This window comes from Vicugna pacos, chromosome 7 (genome assembly GCF_048564905.1).
Source record: "Vicugna pacos chromosome 7, VicPac4, whole genome shotgun sequence".
Taxonomy (NCBI): Eukaryota; Metazoa; Chordata; class Mammalia; order Artiodactyla; family Camelidae; genus Vicugna; species Vicugna pacos.
In genome coordinates this window covers 25,373,840-25,394,553 of record NC_132993.1, presented here as the reverse complement: position 1 = coordinate 25,394,553, position 20,714 = coordinate 25,373,840, and the positions used below count along the sequence as shown (strand labels likewise).

The window sequence follows — 20,714 nt, the reverse complement described above, 5'->3', positions numbered from 1 at the left end:
GGGTATAGAAAGGAGAAAAAGTTGGGAAGACTAGGTGGGGACAGGTTTTTGAAGAAATTGGAATGCTAGGCTGAAAAAAGTGAGTCTCATCCCATAGGCAATGGGGAAGCACTAGAAGTTTTTTAGCAAAGATATTGAATAGCATTTCTAAATTCTTGAATGGTTTGGAAAACAGGTGAAACAGGAAAATCAGTGCAGAAGTCACTGGACAGTTATTTTCATTGCTGTTAGAATAGATTGAATTGGAGTTGGCAGAAGGAATGGAAGGGGATTTATCTGTGGGAAACACTACAGAGAGAGAGAGAGGGATTAACTACTTTGGGTGAGGAGAAGGTGGATAAAGACAAGACTAAAGATCAATCTAACTGGCAGAAAGGATAAAGCTGCCAACTTCACAAAGCTGGAAATAGCTGGTATTCAAATTTCCTCTGATTTTTGGTATGTCCTTCTAATCTACTGTCAAAAGAAATTTAAAATTTTTTCCATAAGTACTGATACATGAAATAAACAAAAGCACTAGAATATATTCATGTTTTCATGAAGACATTAAACATTCCTTTTTTTAAATTATGAAAATAGGATGTGCTTTTCCCCTGTTTTGAATATTAATGTACTGTCCTTAAGGATATAAATGATTCTGGAATAAATGATTAGAAATCTTCTTTGTTTTCCCTTAGAGAGTTTGTTTTGAGGGGGGTATAATTAAATTTTTATTTATTTATTTATTCTCTTTATTTTTTTAATGGAGGTACTGGTGATTGAAACCAGGACCTTGTGCATGCTAAGCATGTGCTCTACCACTGAACTATACCATCCTGCTTCCCTCCTCTGTTAGAAACCTTAACACTTGCAAAACTTTTGCTCTCCGTTCATGTCATCAACACTGTTATTAACGTTTAAATTGTGGTGATGATTTCTTCGTTAATCAGATCATGCTTCTATCTGGCTAAAACAAATTCCTCTGCTATCTTCCCCGTTATCGTAAACTTACAATGATTTTCAGGCAATTCAAATGCAGTCTAGATGGGGAACTGTGGCTGTGATGTTATTTCCTGTCACCAGTGCTCAATTCTGCTAAACTATGGCTCTGATCATAAAGAGAAGATTAGGAAATATTCCGTATGACCATGTTATCATTTATGGAGAGAAACACACAATTAAGTACACTATTAGACAAGATGGGACTAATTCTGAATAGCATTCTTTTAAATTATATCCGTGTTTTCAGACACTACCCTATCCATCACTACTTCCCACTAACGCTCATTTTCTCCCTGTTGGACCTCTCTCTTATGCCGCTAAGCTACTTTCCTCCTACTTTCGTCTGGGGCTTCCAAATGAGGCCAGCTTTGCTGCCATGATTCATTCTGCTTTCTGATTTATGTGATCTGCAGGCTTCTAAATTTCCTGCTGATTTTGACCCACAGTCATGTTCTGACCCTTTGAAATCTTTGCAAATCTTGGTAGCAAGCAGTCAGCCCGTTCTGTGGCTGGTTCCCTCAACTCCTCTCTCATATAACATGTTCAAGACCCCTCCTGTCTCTGACTGATGATCAAAGTACTGTTTCCTTTTCAGTTTCTCTTTGTTTTTCTTTGTTAGTTGTTGGAAAGAATATTTTCCTGAAGTATTTTTGAGCTTGTCTACATGTAGTAAAAAGTGTTCAGGAAACAGAACCGATAGATTAAGTTCTGAAATAAATATGACTGCTTCAAATCAGAAGTCTCTGTAGGAGAAGGAAAGTGAATAACTTATTGATTCCAAAAAGATAGTATGAACAAAGCTCAAACCTGGTTCTCTCTTTTTTCGCCTTAAGTAAGTACTGGTTATATAATACATCATTCTTATATGTGAACCCTGAAGTATAATACTAGCCACAGAAAATGTTGCTACAGCTCCCTCCTACAGCTCCAACCACGTTTCACAGGAATGGTCTAAATGTAAGTGATGACAGATAATAGGTAGTATTAGAAATTTACTTTCTCATAGTTTAGGCAAAACATCATTAAAAAACAAGCCTCCCTTTGGAGAACAACAACTTTGAACTTAAAGTTTTTGGACAAGAAAACATTTTTCCATAGTACAGCCTTTACTAATGAAACTCCCTGGAACTCCTCTAGGTAATAACATTTTGAAGCACACTCCAATAAACTTACATTACAATGGTACCAATCAGATAATATTATCATTTGAAGTTTATATCCAGTACATCCAAATAACCGATCCAAAACTTACTTTGACTATAAAAGAACTGGGAATGTAAATTCTGCATTCTTCTCTTCCTTCAGAAAAGAAAACATTCATTCAACAAATATTTATTTCAACGACTGCTAAGTGGCACTCAATTTTCTAAAAACTGGATTTTAAAATAGCAGTGAATAAGGCAAGGTTCTATCTTTTAGAAAGATTTGGCTGGGGAGCTGGTCAACGGCAAATCACCCAAATAGAGATACCACTTCGATTGGTGAGAAAGTCAATAGATAGCAGCCAATAAATATAATATGGGTAATTAGAGGTTAAGAATGAAGCAGGTTAAAAGAGATCTAGCAGTGGCGAGAGAAGAGCATTACTCTATGCAGGGTGGTTGACACGAGCCTCACTGCAGAGATGGCCTCTGATGAGAAAACTGTCAGAAGGGAGGCGGGGGTAGGCATAGGGTAAGAATATTCTGTAATAGTGTCAGCAACTGCCACGGTCCTATATCAGGAACCAGCTGAGAATCTTCAAGAAGCAGCTTTAAAACTCTCATCTCAAAGACACCAATCACTCCCAGTGATTATTTTCATAAAACATCAGCAAATACAGGCTGTTCAATCCCATGAATGTCCTGGGTGCTATGGTAACTACAAAATAAAAGTCTTTTGCCCAGCAAGTACTGGGTAAGCTGTTCAGGCATATCAATTCTCTCCTTAAATGAAGTACTTATAAACCTATAATTTAAAAAGCAAAAAAAAAAAAAAAAAACTGAGATAAAGTGAAAATGAATTTTTTTGGTATGCACAAATTGAGATCGACAACTTATTGAAAAGTGAACAAATGTTAATACCACAAGACAGCAAGATCTGATCGATTGTTTAGAGCTATGGAGTTCAAGTAAAACTTGTCTAATGGTTTAAGAAGATGGAAACTAAACATTTTAGCAACTGCACTAAACATACAAAAGGTACCACACCAGTTATTTAAAACATCATGCTTTGAAAACATTTGCCATTTAAAAATAAGTTAGACTGCCCTAGACTAAAACAAAGAGAGAAGTTCTATCGAATTCTTCTCACTTGCTATGAAATAATCTCCAGGTGTTCTTTCTTAGAACTTGGGCTTATTTCTTAGATAAATCATTCAGGTCAGTTGCTCAGACACAGTGGAAAGCTCTTATGTAATACAGTTGACCCTTGAGCAACGTGGAGGCCAGGGGTGCCCAACCTCCACTCGGCAGAAAATCCTCCTATTACTTTGGCTATCCCCACTTGTGGCTCCTTTGGATCTTTGGATTCAACGGACCACTGATGGTGCAGAACTGCAGTACTTACTACTGAAAAAAAAAAAAAATCCAAGGGTAAGTGGACGCACACAGTTCAAAGCCATGTTGCTCAAGAATCAACTGTATTTTCATTTTTCTTCCTCTGGACATAGCGAAGGCAAAATGAAGTGAGCAGCAAAGCACACACACAAAGAGAAATAAACCATGGCCACCACCAACATCCATAATAGCTGTCAAATAAAAATGTAAATTAAAGTCTAACAATTAAGCAGAGGGTCTCAGTGTGGGATATAACTTTTATATTCTCAAGGAATTAGTGAGGATTTGTGCACTGTTATTTTCCCATCAGTCTCTGAGCATTTTCTTTCAAATAAAATCAAGTGACGTGATTAAAACTAGAAGGCTTTATTATAGTTCAAGGAACTATAATTTTTAAAAATGCTTATTTTAGTGATTGTCACTAGTTAATTGAGCACTTACTATGTGACAGGTACTGTGCTACATGATTTATTAGCGTATCTCATCACATGCTCAGGACAATCTCAACTTTACAGTTGAGAAAACAGAGGCTAGGAAAAGTTAAAACTTGACTGAGTTTGCATAAAAAAATGACAGGGCTAAAATGTGAACCCAGGTCTAACTCCAAAGCCTGTTCTGTATCATCCTGTACCCTGCTTCCTGTTTATGAAAATGTCCTCAAAGAGAAAAATGTGGCTTGAAAGTCACTGAACTGTTTCTATCCTGCTCAGGAATGTGAACATTTCCAGCTTATTTTCCTTAAGAGAGGTCTACTGTTCGACTTAAAATAAAGAATTACAGTAAAAAAGATTTCAGAGCTGGAAGAAACCTAAAGATCACTTAGGGAGTTCAATATGTTGTTTCAAAAATAAAGACGAAGAAGCCAACGTGACTGTGGACCCAGCGTGACCAGAAGGCAGAACTGGCCGGAGCCCAGGACTCTCAGTCCAGGCCCCCCTCCTGCCCAGCTGCAGCCCTCCTGGGTGCTTGAGAAGGAACAGAGCTGGGAGTCAGAAGTGGGGGATGGAATGGAGGTCATGCCTTATTTCTTAAAGGGCTTTGGTTTGGTTCACATTTTAAAAATTTAATGTTTATTTTTCCTTCTTGTATAAGTATCTCAACTCAGAGATATAGAAGCCTTAGGGTTTTTATCTAAAATATGGAGTAAACATATTTAGCTAAACATATTGGGTACTACTGTGAGCCAGCCTGCCACCCTCGTAAGCACATTGCACACATTAAAATATTGCTCCTCCAAACAATTCTGCGAGGTAGGTTCTACTAACATTTTCATTTTGCAGATGAGGAAACTGAGGCAAAGCTATGAAAGTTTTATAACTTTCCCCAGATTTCACAGCTATTAAGAGATGCAGCCAGAATGTGAAGGCAGACAGTCTAGCTCCAGAGTTCAGACCCCTAAACCACACTGTCCCCTTAAAGACTGGATGGACAAGAGATCTTTATGTCTTACCTTAAGGAATCCTCTCAAACATTTCCCTAACAACTAGATTTTTGGTAAAACAAATTTAAGTATTGTCAGTCAAAAGAAAACTTATTTGCTTTTTTTTTTTCCAGTTTGAGAAACTTCAGTCTTTCACCATGAAAGTAGTAATAATGACATCACAGAAAGTCTGGAAAACAGAAACAATTTCACCCATAGCTGTATTCTGTTCAGTATGTTTAGAGTATTTCCTTTCTGAATTTTCATATGCATCTGTGTTTTCCTACTATCAGAGTATAAACAACTTCACAGTGTGCATTTTTCAAATTTATCTTAATAACAGAAGTCTTATGTTTCTCGTCAGTCTTCATACTTCCTTTTAAATAAATTCCCAAATCTGTCATATCTCTTCCCATTGCCTTCGCTTTTACCACTTCTGTTAACCCCGAATCCTTACCTCCTCTATCTGGATGACGTGCTATGGCATGAGTCAAAATGCACCTGGCAAGGTGAGGGAAGGAAATGATTCACTGAGTTACAATTTCCTGAGGGTCTAAGGAGCCATTCAATATTCTACCCCACTGTCTCCTTCAGTAATTGATGAAACCAAGGCCAAAAAAAAAGAATGCAGTGACTTACCCAAGTTAGTGACAGAACTGAGACCAAATACAAGGGTCTTGGCTTTGAAACTAATGCTTACTGTACATAACTGCTATTGTACCATCCTCTGTCTTTGCCACAATTGAGGTACATGTACCAGAGGAACAAATTAAAAATAAGTATCTTTAAATCATGTCCAAATTTTTCTTGACCTTCCGCAATGCTCAGGCACTTAACAAGCGCAGGAGTTTTGCTTTATTAACTCAGTGTCAATATTTCCAAACTTCTGAATATGCGCAGATGAATAAAAAGTACCACTGTGTCAAGTATATAGTATAAAAGTTTTACAGCAAGGCATCAATTAAGAAGATGAAACCATTCCATTCCATTAATGTGCATTAGCTGTTCACAAAATTTTATAATCTTCCTAAATAGTTTTCACTATACTTTCTTGAAAAGTGCCCCAAATTAATTGAGATAACCAATGAATACTGTCTGTGGTTTCTGAAAGAAAATAAAGAAGTAGCTAATCTTCCACCCTTAACTATTTGACCTAAAGTAGCTTTGTTTAAGATGTCCAGATGTGATACTGAAGGGTGTCTAAAAGCAAAAAAGAGTAGTGATTTGATGCCTGAAAAGCAGGAGAGGCAAATAATGTATGTTAAGATATTGCTCCCCTGGAGAAAAATTTTGTGTTGAACAGAAAGCCACAATTTGAGCTGAAAAGTTACAGACAAACTAATTCGTCACAGGAGAAATCAGAAAAGTTTTGCAAAGGAGCATAACAAGTTAAAACATTTAGTTTAATGATTATTAAGGCTATGCTTAAAAATGTTTCTAATATTATAATATAATTTATTAATCACTAGTGCATTAGAAAGAAAGCTGCAGTTCTTGATGATTTATATTAGTATGTATAAAAATGACATGAATATTAAGACATTTGGAAAAAGAAAGTTGACTTTATGACTTATTCTTTTTAATCATTCTACAATGCTTACATCAATGTTTATAAAGTACCTTCAGACAGACTTCTCTTCTTAATGCTGTATTTAGAAAAAGAATCAATCATGTATTAAGCACCTAGCAGCACTTTGTCAGAAGTTTTGAAAAGGCTACAAGGAATGGGACGTCTATGAAATCTGGGTAAGCCAGAATGAGGTAATAAATTGGGAATGCAAACAGACCCATATGTAGCTTCAGGTGAAGGTGAGATGCCAAAACGTGGTTATTTTAGACAAGGACATGCAGCAGAATCCTGCTAAAAGGTTGCTTTAAAATGAGAAATCAGTTTTCCCTGGGGAAAAAAACAGACTTGTCTTTTTGTCTGGACCCTCCAAGTGAGTGTTATTTTGATTAAAAAAAAAAAAAAAGATTTCCCCCCGTTTGGTCTTCACACTGTCCCCTAAACTACCTGAAGACCATAAACGTTAAATCGAAAACAAAATAATTCAATTTTATTAGAGGGCAGTCATTTCAATTTAGGAGCAACTGTCGCACTTGAATATTAAGAATGTGACTGAAGGTTCTGCCGGCATCACACCACAGCCCCTGGATGCCGTCCTCTGACAGGAAAGCATCGAAGGCAATAAAACAGCCAGGTTGGGGCTTAATTATCCTGTTCTCCCTGCTGGAAATTCAACTGTTGTCTCTTCTCTGCAGCAAGAGGTGGACCCAAAGTCTTCTACACTTTTATGATGTACATTAAATGGAGTTTCATATATGACAATTTCAAAGCACTTCATTATATCTTTCATTATAACTTTACACACAGAGAATGATGAGATTTACATGGCAGTGATTTGGCTAACACTTTATATTACTGACTTTAACTGTGATAAAATTCTTCTATAGTTACATATTCATGAAGTTTTATTATTTATTTATTTTTTTACTATAAAGGTAATCAGTTACAATGCAGACTTTTGGTAGATCCTGGTCATAATGCTTCCACATATTTGCAACAATTTAATTTTCTCCTTTCTCCTTTTCAGCTGCAGATTTAATTGTCCTAAGAGTCATTTATTAGTTCCATTTTATTTTACTTTTCTGATTGAGAAAGTAATATTTGAATTAGGAAAATACGATTTAATTAAGAAAAACGGAAACAGTAGTCCTGAGATTTAATACTGTTACTCAGCCACTAGGCTATGCTAAAGGATAGTCCATTGGTTCCAGAACGCGTCTGTCTTCCAGCCACTCAAGGAAGCAGGAAGGGAAATTCAAAAGCTGAATGTAAATTATTTAACCACTCAAAATCTAGCTGGAAATTCATTTAACATATTTATGTAATAGTTTATGTAATTCGTTTATATAACATAAGCCCAAACAATAAATGAACCCAAATTTTTACCAAATATATATCACGTGGTAATGTTCAGTTTGGTTTTGAAAGAATGAAACCATCATTATGTTTATGTTATCCAAATTAAATGTCTATTTTCATCTGCATGTTGTCAGTTCTATTAGAAAAAACTATAATGTGCAGTCAGGGACTGATCAATGATCAGACACCTGTATTTTAGATTGGATATATTTTTCTTTCTGCTTCAAAAAAAAAGTCATTTTAAAATGCAACAATTGTGATTCAAACACCATTCATTTCTTTTAGATATTTTTTACTTTAAATTATACTCTATCCTCTATAAATTGTTTTAAAACTTCTAAAACTTTAGTGTCCTTCAACTTATGAAGGCACATGACTGTCATCATTTTTTCCTTAAAACTCTAATGAGCACATTATTATCATCTCATAATCATTATTCATATTAATATCTATCCTTGTTTACTCACAGTGGGAGGTACTAGGGGTTCAAACAGGCCTATGAAACTTAAACAGTGTAGTCGAGAACACATAAAAATATAGATAACATTAATACATATACTTATTTAGGAATAGTACAGGGGCCACATACATATAATAAATGAATAAAAGGAAATACATGTTAAAAGAGTTCACATAAGAGATACACTTATTGCCCATAGTATTAAAACAGAGAATAGGTTTTTATGAGTTTTAAGTCCCAAAGGATTTCAAAGTCTGGTTCTGAAAAGTGCTACAAGGATAAAAATCCATAAACCCCCTCTGTGTTTAATCTACTTTTGACAACTCTATCTGTAAGAAGAGTTTGCTGTATTTTAAAAGATAAATTAATCTTTTTAAAACTTGTCTGTTTTCAATTATTCATTATTCATCTGTTAATCATCTGTTATAGGATGAATTATTGACAGAACATAATCCAGCCCAAAAGCAAAATGCTATTAATCTGCTACTCTTATTATGTTATCTCATATGATGGAGCACTTGGAAGAAAAAGGTTAGTTGACTTCCTCTTCTTAAAAGTAACTAAGTTCAGTAAAATCCATCTATGAAGCACCACAAAAAAGATGAATATGGTTCATGCTGCGGGGCAAGTCATGTTTTCCCGTATACATCTAAACATAGGGATGATGTTCAAAATATTTAAAACTGTTACCACACAGGCACTTGTGGTAAATAAAGCACCTGCCCTATCTCTGCCCACCATGATAAATTGCTATTACAGCAATGTTGAAATTCTGGTTGATCATTATTATTATGTCCAACACTGGAATTAGATTTTTTGATTAATTATTAGGGAATATGATATTCTTAATTATGTTCTGTAACACACCAACTAGCAGAAAAGCATCACAGATATTTTCAGTCCTGGAATTTCTCCCTTTTATATCCCATAACCTCGAGTTACCTGAATGTCTGGAAATACCTGTTAGTATCTTTTAGCAATGGCAGATAATGATAAAGTTCTTGAGCTTTACAGATTAAATTCAGAGACTATGGTACATTCTCTTTTGTCATCTCCTTCACCTGCAGTGAGGCTGGGCAGAAGCCAACTCCAGAACCATTCTAGGGGGTCCTCATTTAGTCAAAGGGCTCTGAGATATAAACCAATTCTCCTCCACTGCAAAGGAGTGAGTAAAAAAAAAAAAATCAAGCCTTGGAAGGTGACTGGATTGTACCACCTGCCCTGGAGCAACCTAGAGCAAGAAAACCCTCAGGATTAGAGCAGAGCTTTCTTTCCGCAAGAGCTGAAGGCTTCAGAACTTGCTGTGTGCCCAACTTCATGTTCAATCTTGGTTCGTGGGACATTCTGAAGGCCCTAAGGGTATTCATCATGGCTCTGCCCATGTGCAAATTAGGAGCTGTCTTGGCGTTATAATACATAGGTTCCCGATGCTTGTGCAATTCATCAAGAGACTGAGTTCAAAATCGTAGAGACGAAACTACAGTGCCTGGAACATAATGGGTTCCCTTCTACTTACCTCTGGTTTCTACTGGTCTCTCAGCACTTCAGAGCAGTGGTACTATAACTCTCTAGTCTTAAAGCACCCTTTGCCAGCTATACCACAATTGTCATGAATGGCTAATAGCCCTTCCAGATCTCCTGCCCGTGTACACGCTACGTCACGTGCCTAGATGGCCCCTCCTCCCCACTGCCCGCCGGCTGAATTCATTCTTCAAGCTTCATCTCAAAAGTCAGGTGTCTTGTGAGACTGTCTCTGACTAACTCCAGCTAGAATCAGGTGTCATTTCCACTAGTTCCCATTCCTCTCTTACAGCACGTATCACTCAGTATTAGAATTATTTGTACACAAGCCTGAATCCTTGGCTAGCCAGATCCTTCAGGCCTGGGATGATCTCTCAAGGAGGTTTGTCCTGGCTGGAGCAGAGGAAGTGCTCCATACCTGTCTGCTGTATGAATCAACAGTGAGCAGGTAGGTGGGTGAATGGAGAAAGAACTCTAAACAGTAAGTTCCGGGAACTCCACTTTCATCATGAGCTGACTCCTGGTTAGACTGTGCTTTGCTGCGTTAAAGATGCCATAACGTGGGACACCCAAAGTACTATTCCCTTTCTGAGAGCCCACCCACTGAGGTGCTGTCTCCCTCAGTGAGACTAGGTCTGACACCGCATACACCACCGCAGACCCAAACCAAGGAAGCAACATCATCCTTAGAGTCTCAGCCCAACTGGTAGATAACGTCTGGGCTGCCTTCTGCTCAGAGCCTCATTTTGTTTTCCCTGATGGTCATCCGAAGAATCCGTATCTTGTCGACTTATCAGTTAACTCTGCCACAGGGTTGGTGATCTGGCTCCAAAGCCAGCAGAGAGCGTCTCTGTACAGGAATGCAACTGCTTCTCTCCTTAGTAAGAAAAGTCGACACAGCCTTTCCTCATGGCTAACACCCCTGTGCTGCGATTTGGCTGTAAACCTGAGAAAGACCTGGGTTTTTTAAAAACTCATTTTATTGTAGTCAAGAGTTCAGATCTGTTTCCTCACCAGCTACACAGGGAAAAAGAACCTCTGCGGAGATGGATGTTGACTCCAACACACACAATCCCCAGGGGACGGTCCCTGCATTTCTAGTTATTCGCCAGTGTCAGTTTCCTCCAGTATTGATTTAGTTTCTCACTCATATATTAGATGGATACTCACGCCCCTCCCATCAAAACTTGTACAGCCTCCTGGGTTATATCTGAATCGCTGTTTAGCTTTAATGTATTCTTTGTCATTTTAACTATTTCTGGGGATCTGAATGCTAGACTGGTTTCAACTATTACTGTGTTTCGAAAAATATTTCTTAGAAGTTATCAATACATCACTGATCTTTATCAATGTAAGTGATGTGTAACACCAATGCAACCAAGCACCAATATTATGATAGCATGCAAACGGTTATATTAACTAAATACCCTTGTATTTAGCTATGAAGATGTCCACAAATTTAAAAAAAAATTAAGTTAACCTATGTATGTCATTTTTGTGGGGGAAAAACTCCACGTAAAAGACTGATATATTGGCTCTCGGTAAAATGACAAAAGCGATACAATGAAATGAAATCCAGTAACTCAGGAGAAAAATATCTTCAAGTCCACACTCACCCACTATGTTTCATATGTGGTGGTTTATCCATTCGCACTGCCAATTTGATTTTTAAGTCAGAGTCCTGGCTATTTTTTGGAACTATCATTCGGTGCAACTCAGCTGACTTGGAGCTATTAGAAGTTGGGTATAATATCACCTGTAAGGGACAAATAGGAAAACATTTAGGTGCACATTACAGAATGTCTAAGTAGAACTGAAATCTTTTCTCTACATTTTCCTATTTGAAAAGGTGGCGTCACGCCTGAATGTGTCTAATAAACCATTTCACTCCCACCACAGCAGATGGGTTTTCAATACAGATGCATTTATTTTTTTGACAAATATGTGCTTTCATATTATCACATAATGAGTTTTCTTCCTGTGCACTTCTTAATGAGTTCATAGCACAGAAGCTACAGTTGAATTGACAGTTGAAACATACTTAATAGACACCCATAATTTCAAGACTACTCTAAACTCCTCAGGGCAAAGAAGTTCAGAAAGAAATATCCTTTGAAATTACAGATAGCATGCTTAAAAAGCAAAACCAATTACCTGAAGCAGCAGAAATACACCTTGTGTTTTAATATTTTCATTGCAAAAGAGTATTAAAGGAAATCAGCTCAATTAGAGATGGGAAAGACTGACCATAGCACATTTTCTGCTCTAGAGTGATACCAAAGAAGGATTTTTTCCCCTGACTACGTGTTTTCAAAACTATAAAGATGATATTATGATGATTGAAGCAAAGTAATTATTTTTAATAAAACTGCCCGGTTATCAGGTGATTATTTCACAACACCAACACAGGAAGGAAAAGCTTACTCTTCAGATGTTAGGTGTCACATAGATTTAAAAAAAGCACCTTCCCCTTTTTAGTCAGTCATGACACTATTTAGACATGGCGTATTTTCAGCCTTAATGGATATTTTTAAATGGGAGCACTATATTCTGAAGGATAAAATAAAGATATGAAACGCAGTACATTATATTTTAAGCCGTTCTCATTTTAAACCAACATGAAAAGTAAGTAAATTTGAAGTTTCCGTGCCAATGCAAGAATTATAAACATGCTCAGGTACGTAAAATGTTTTTAAAGCACAACATGGCAAATGAATTTGGCACGCCCCGCTGAAAAGAAACTCTTCCTGTCCACGTATAAGTGGAACCCGTCACTGAGAAATCTTCAAGCAAGGCTCATTCTCTTTCTAGGAAAGACAACATAATCATAAAGGCTTCTCAAACTATTCTCAACTTCCAAGTTGCTAACTATATCTACTATTTTGAGACTTTTCTCAAGCCTATCCTAAAAGCCACACCTACGTTCAGTCCAGCACATCTGCACACTTAAGCATACAAAGGCTCATCCGATAGCAGATTAAACGGCATTTGTGATGTTTTCAAGAATTACGATCAGATTCTAGAATTAGTTCTTTCTGACTGCTAAACTGTCCAATGGAGCACTTTACAGATTCTTTCTCAAACAACAGTAAAAGAAAATAAGTTGATGGTTTTTGGCTCAAACCAGTAGACAAAGGAATGTCATTTTCAACTCAGAAGGTGATTCCAAAAAAGAATCGAGGACTAAGATAGAGCTATACATCCTCTATGGCTAAGAGCTGCTATTTTTCCAGCAAGTCTGGAGAGCTTTTCCTCTTTCTCCCCACCCCATCCTTAAAAAAAAAAAATTTTTTTTTTTGGCATGAGCCACCTACAGACTTTATTCCCTTTTAATTCTTCTTTCTATGTTTATATGAAAATTGGTATTGTTCCAAATCTAAAAGTCTTATACAGGAAGAGAATATTTAAACTAAAACTTTTGACAATTTCTCATCCTCTAAATGCCAATGATGGGCTACTAAGTAAGGTCCCCAAATAATTAATTGCAGTTGATCCCCAAATTAAGGATCATCCTGCTACTGAATATGATCATTTATGCCACATTTCAGTTTTCCAATGGGTACTTCTAACTGATGTCAGGGGAAGGATGTATTGCTTATCTCTGTTCAGTTAAACAAACATTTGAGTGTTTACTATGTGGGGAACACAGAAAGGTGAAAGAATACAGCTGGCTCCTCAAGGAGCAAAGAGCTGATGGTCTCTTCTTAGCAGCATTAAAAACTCAGATAATGTGCAGTGGGGAGGGTATAGCTCAGTGGTAGAGTGCCTACCTAACATGCACAAGGTGCTGGGTGCAAACCCCAGTACCTCCATTAAAATGAATAAATAAACCTAATTACCTCCCCCACCAAAAAAAAAAAAACAAACTCAGATAATGTCTAATGATTTTACCTCTTTCTGATTTTGTTAGTCTCTGGGTTTATTCGTTCTCTGTTCTATCACACAGGTAGCTAATTCCCTGTGTTAAATTTCCTCCATTTGAATGACCCAGAATTGTCTCTTTTTCTGAACAGACTCTGACAAAGGTATGAACACTGGCATATATAACAAATGAAGGCCCACAGATATGAAACCTATTACTTCTAAAAATGGTAATGGTGAAGAAGCCCTGACCTTTATCTTAAAAGTGGTCTGTGAAATGGTTACCAGGTTTCCATATTGCACAAGAAGAAAGTGATTGTACTCCATTACATGATTTAGCCATGAACAATAACAGACAAGAAAGAAGCTCCCAAATGTGTAGAGCTCAAAGGGCCGGGGACAATAAAGGACAAAAGATTTCTTTTCAGACACATAATAAGGATCTACTCAAGAGATCCTGAACATAGCCAGGCAGGGGGTCTTCACAGTGCCTGCCATGACAGGGTTTCACTGTTGTTCTCATTGGACAATCACTGCTGTGTATTTCCCACTTCACTTTTTTTTTTTTCCAAATGAGATGCTTCAGTGTAGCTCTCCCTTATATATTGGGTTTGTGCTTGAGCAACGTGGGGAGGGATGGTGGAACCATAGGCAGTTAACATACACTTTAGTTCACTGGTCCCTGGCTGCAAAGACCCATAGCTGGACCTGGACTGAGATGTTGGACTCTGGACTGGAAGTAAGAACAAAATGAAACTTTGGGTTGTTTCCCTTGAGTTGAAGTGAACGCATTCTATGTGTAGGAAGAAGGCTAAGAGAACTGTTGTTATCTTAGGCTACATAGGGTGAGCTCATCTAATTGTCCACCAGAATTCATGCTTTCCCTAGTATGGAACTAGCGCTAGGAAGCAGCTAGCTCCCCATAAGTAGGGACATATGCAAGTTCTAGCTAATGGAATACAACAAAAAGTGGTAAGTCATTTTGGGGAATGAGATTAGGGTACAGGTATGCCTTCTTCATTCATCTGCTAGTCAAATGCAGAGGACTCCAATGCTCTAGGAAATGAAAGAGCCATAACAGAAGAAATTAGAGCCCAAATCACCATGTGAAGGAAATCTACCCATCTATCAGGAACACCCATAGTAAACTGTTATACAGGTACTATTGTTTTAAATTATTGAAATGTCATCATTTGTCTGTAACAGCATTTAGTAGTAAACTAACTAGTAGGTTAAAACAGTTTTGCTCCCTAAGACTGTCACAGGTAGTAAGTGCTTGAAGAATTTTATTTCATAATAAATAGATAAACAGTTCTACTTCAATAGGACTTATGTCATGTTCAGAGAGGGATGTCTGATGTTGATGGTACAATAATTAAAATACTTAACAGACATAACAATTTACTAAGGATTCTTCTTGAATTCTATATTCACATCTAAATTAAATCATAGCTCTGTACAAAATAGTTAGCTTCTTACATTATTTAGCAAAGTAGTTTGTTCTTCACTATTCATGTCTCCTAACTTTTCTACACACATTTCTGCTTCTGCTAGTTTATTTTTGTCACCAACACTTTAAATGGCCTTGTCACTTAGCATAACACAACACATTTTATGATATCTTATCTTAAATATAAAGCCAACATAGCTTCTTCATAAAAAAAAGAAAGTCAGCATTACCTTCCATCTTTGCTAAGGTGTAATGGAAAACAGAAATTTTTTTCTCCATACTTTGCTTAAAATTCTGTTAAATTTAACACAGAGGAAGAAAAAACTTAAAACTAAAGTGTAAATATACACATAACCATAATATTTAGACTAATATGAGGTTCCAAAGGATCTTTCTCTTAAAATACACTTGTACAAGCTAACACATCTACATTGTTTTCCTTCTACTAAGATACACTAATTAAAGCCAAGCCATGGACATTCATACATACATCACACTAGTTGAACTTTACGACCTATGAATTCACGACTTTCTAAATTTCTAAAGTGTTTCAACAAAAACCTGAAAAAACTAAAAACTGAGGGGGAAAATCTAGAACTGAGAGGGACAGGCTCTGGTGCGAGGAAAACAATTCACTACCTTTTCCCATAAATCTGCCTTACTCAAGAGGAAGTAAAAAAGACCACATGGTCACAATAACTGCACTGTGGTCTTGGGAGTGAAATAACAAAGCAATGTATTTGGTACGAATCTAGCTCAAAGATGAGTGGCATCAACAATTCTTGAAGGAATCAGGATATATCTCAGAAAGGAATCACTGTTCCATTTGGAAGTCCAAAAAAAAAAGTAAGATTTACGATTTAAAAGACATAGTGAAGGGACTGATAGAGGCAAGAAGCTGTTGGAACTGAAGCACGCTAAAAGTGGCACCCTGAAAAAGAAAAGGCACACAATCCTGACGCTGACATTCTTACCACTACCTTCGGTTCTCAAGTCCTTCCCCAAGCTTGATGGGTCAGCTCTTTCTCTGTTCTCTGGATCTATTCTCAGTCAGTTTCCATTGCTCCCCACCAAAAAGCAAGCAAGCAAACAAACAAACAAACAAAAATCCAAAAAAAAAAAGACTTCAACCGATACAATTTCTCTTCACATTTTCTGCCATGTCAGTTCTCTACCTCATCAAAAGGAAAGGAGAGAACCCTGTGGAACACTAACTTTTAAGGGTTAGGAAAGGGAAGAGAACTCTATAATTGAGACCAGAGGCCAAGGAGGCAGAAAGAAAAGCCAGAAGGCTATGATGCACTATATTCAAGGAAGAGAGTGTGACAGGGAATAGGAAGTGGCCATCAGTAACAATGACAATCAAGAGGTCAAGCACAGGAGGGACGGAAAGGCTATTGTTGGGTTTAACGACAGAGAAGTCATTAGAGATCTCAGCAAGAGGAAGTTTAGGTGAGGTCAGACTGTAATGGTTTGAGGGATACAATCTATTCGAAGAAAGGGGGAAGACTTCACTTAACTCTTAAGTGAACAAAATGAGGCAAAATGAGCAAGATCACTTTGGCTAGAAGGGGCATCTAGTGCAAAGGCAGAAGGGATGAGGATATTGTCAGGGAGCTTGAAGAGGGTGAGGAAATGGGAAAGTTGTGCTAATAGGTGAGATCAGAAAGGAAGACTAGGGAGAGACTGTTAAAGCACATGTTTTGCTAAGGAGCTTGTCTGTTATCCCATAACACGTAGTCAAAAAATGCTTCTAAGCCAGAGAACGATATAATTAAAATTTCACGTTCTCCTGTAAAGAATAATCCTCTTCTATCCAGCTGTGCAAATCCTGGAGAGGAGTCATGTGAGTCAATGTGTGGTCAGCTGCTGAACACCCAATTACTAAATGACATGGCCTTAGAAATACATCTTTAAAACACAGTAAGAAAGGACTGAAAATGCTTTTAGCTGGAACCGTTTCAATTTGTGATTAAATTTTTTTGCTGACAATCAGATGTCCTAGAGACACAGGGTATTTTAAGGAAATGCCCAAGGGAACACCACTCCAGATAAGTAGACCTATCTCTATGAGAAACCTTGACATCTGGGGTTCCGTTGACATTTTTCTATCTTTCTCTTTCAACTGACAGTAAACTTTATAGTTTAGCAAAGATTCATGATGACTATTCTTGTGAAGCTTTCAAGCACCTTCCTGAGAGCTTAGAACCTTCAGAAAGTATATACTGTGAAAGGGCTAACTGCATTTACTTCATTTCAATAAACTTTTATTTAGCCCAGGTTAATAACTAGCATGTATTTTCTCCAATATCAGAGCCCTATATTTTCAGTTTGTGGAGATGAATTGTAAGATTTTTCTGAGAGAATTCCACACCCTTCTTAGTAACATTTTCCAGTGTTTTAATACACTTGAGGTCGCTTAGTCTAAATTATTTCTCCTTTGATTTAATATCACTGTTTCCTGTCCTACTTAGCTGAAACAAGTAACACCTGCTCACTCTCACGAACACAATGCTCTTTTGTATATCGAAGGATTAGCATTAAGTCTTCTGTCAACCTTGTCATCCGTGGGCTAAATCCAGTTCTCTTTATTTTCAAAGCTGGAAGAAGCCTGGAATTTACAGTATAGAACTGATCAAACTCCCAACCCCTTACAAAATGTGTTCTTGGTCTGACAGAGAATTACACAGCTCCTTCCTTCTATACAGTACTTTTTTGTTGTTGATAGGAAAGGTTTTTAAGTGGTAGAGTGCATGCTTAGCATGCACGAGGTCCTGGATTCAATCCTCAGTATCTTCTCTAAAAATAAGTAAGTAAACCTAATTACCTACCCTCCTCAAAAAAATTTTAAAAAAGAAAAAAAGAGAGGCCTTTTTAAGAATATGAAAACGAATATATATGTTTATATGCATGACTGGGACATTGTGCTGTACACTAGAAATTGACATATTGTAACTGATGGCACTTCAATATAAATAAATACATATATATTAAAACAAAGAAAGGCCTTTAAAAAATGAGTAAAAGAAGAAAATATTATATATATTTTTGGCATAAACTTTTTAAAAATAGAGATTATAAGCTTCGTTATTTCCATAATGGGAGTTGGAGAGATAGCATGAATAAGAAACAGCAAGGTGTGTAAGTTATTCCCAAATCTTTTCTGGTATCTCTGCTTATAATGAACCATCACAGGAAGGGGCTTGTGGAATGCGTTTAGCAGAGTATGCTCCCTAACGGAAGGAATACTGTGTGATACACAGAGCAGTTCACCTGTGGGTCATAGGGTAATTTAAGCCAGTAACTTTAATCAAGCCATTTGTTGAAAAATTGAAGTATAGTTGATTTACAATATTGTGTTAGTTTCAAATGTACAGTACAGTGATTCAATACTTTTGCAGATTATATTCCATTATATGTTATTACAAAATAATGGCTATAATTCTCTGTGCTATACAATATATCCTTGTTGTTTATCTTTTTTATATGTAATAGTTTGTATCTGTTAATTCCAGGCCCCTAATTTGTCCCTCTGCCCTCCCCTTTCCCTTCTCTCCTTTGGTAATCACAAGTTTGTTTCCTGTATCTGTTAATCTGTCTGTTTTGTATATACATTTACTTTTTAGTTTCCACGTATAACACGTAGCATCTGTCCTTCTCTGTCTTACTTCACTAAGCATAATATTGTCTAGGTCCATCCATGCTGCTTCACATCCTATACTAGACACTTACCAAGTACTTGTCGGCTGACGGCTTGGTTGGTTGATTGGATAAATAGGTGGAGGCTTAGAGAAATTAGAAACAAAAATGTAAACTTGAAATTGATACTTCATTGAGGTGAAATGAGAAAAAAGCTTGCCAACTAAAGTATTGCCAAAATTTGGTAATAGAACGTAACAGTAGTAAATGCCAAAATTTGTATGTCATTTACTTGCCAGTCTCTAAAAATTTATGAAACTCTCATCTTTCTATTTCTGGACTGTACCAGGTAAAATAACAATCTCCCAGAGATGCCTAGTCCTAATCTCCCCAGAACCTGTGAATATGTTACTTTCATGGCAAAGGGGAAATCAAGATCACTAATTAGCTGGCCTTAAGAAAGGCAGGAGATTCTAGATTATCCAGCTGGGGCCAATGCCCACAAGAGAAACACTTGACCAGCCATTGCTGGTTCTGGAAATGAAAGAGGACCATGCATGAGCCAAAAAATACAGGCAGCCTCAACCTCTAGAAGCTGAAAAAGGTGAAAAATTGCATTCTCCCTTAGATCCTCTGGAAAGGAACGCAACACTGACAACACCTTAATTTTAGCCCACCAAGATTCGCTTTGAACTTCTGACCATCACAACTATAAACTTAATACATATGTATTGTTGTAGGCCACCAAGTTTTTGGTAATTTGTTATTGAAGTTGCAATCGAAAACTGATACACAGACAATAAAAGCTGAGATTCGGTTATAAAAGAATACTCAATTTAGGTTTACCTTTTAAATTTTTTCTGCTAACCTTGTGATTCAAGGATATTTTTACATACTGATTTCTAGCATTCTTTGATCACTTTAACAAGATGCTTTTGTGTGTGATTATTTCTCTCACATTCCTGAAGCATTCTGCTTGTATAAAATCTTTTGAAATTTTTTTTTCTCATTTTATGTTAATTAATTTAAACAAAGCTTTGACTTTCCTTATCATACATAAAAAATAAAAATAAAAAAGGATTCACAATGAGACAAATTATTTTCGTTACTAGAATGAAAACCACCATGCAGTTCTAACAAATTTCAAGTTCCATACACCCAAATGATCAAGGATTATATCTTCTATTTCAAAGTCTAAAGGCATAGTCAAGTCTGTCACTATATTTTTCATGGCTCAATTAAAGATACTGTCTTTCATTCATCTTAATAGATCACTTTCATTGCTTGTAGTGTATTAATTTCATACTTCTCCTTGAATGGAGCAATATATCCCGTCACAGCAACATCTGTATCTTTAAGACTTATCTAGACAGGAAAGCATTATTATTATTCTTGATCTATTCCCCTCAGTCATAAATTATGAATAGCAGTAACCTTTCTATTTCCTTACCAATATAGTTTCTATTAGAGGACACTGCATGAGTAGCTTTATTGTTTCTTTTTACTAGTCTGGTTATAATAATGCCTGGCATTTATGAAGAACTTTTCAACTCAGTGTCTCAAAGTGCTTTGTGAAATTTAAATTAATTTCACATCACCCTTAAAAGATAGGCATTGCCCTGTTATGTAAATAACTTGACACTGAAGTTAAATGAATAGCTAAGGAAAATTACTTCATGATTAACAATAGACACTTTCAGTTTTACATTCCCTCCCTAACACATTCCCTTAATTATTTCACAAACATTATAATAACTAATTTAGCTCTGTTTTCACTCTTTGGTTATTAAGCACTATAAGAATTCTTAGAGCCAAACCAATTTTATTTCTATCAATCTATACATACAATGGTAGCATGGAAAGGAAGAAGTTACGATAACATCTAAACTTGGATTACTTCAGCTGCATTCTTAAACTGA

At 36.7% G+C, this 20,714-nt stretch overlaps 1 protein-coding gene across 8 annotated transcripts in view; it reads right to left on the bottom strand.

The window, feature by feature from the left end:
- CADPS2 (calcium dependent secretion activator 2) overlaps window positions 1-20,714 on the bottom strand; it is a 447,742-nt gene that overhangs the window by 192,239 nt on the left and 234,789 nt on the right. For all 8 annotated transcript variants that reach the window (XM_072964582.1, XM_072964580.1, XM_072964581.1 and 5 more), the window contains one exon: window positions 11,462-11,601. In XM_072964582.1, coding sequence (XP_072820683.1) covers window positions 11,462-11,601 — 140 coding nt within the window. The remainder of the gene's footprint in view (window positions 1-11,461; window positions 11,602-20,714) is intronic.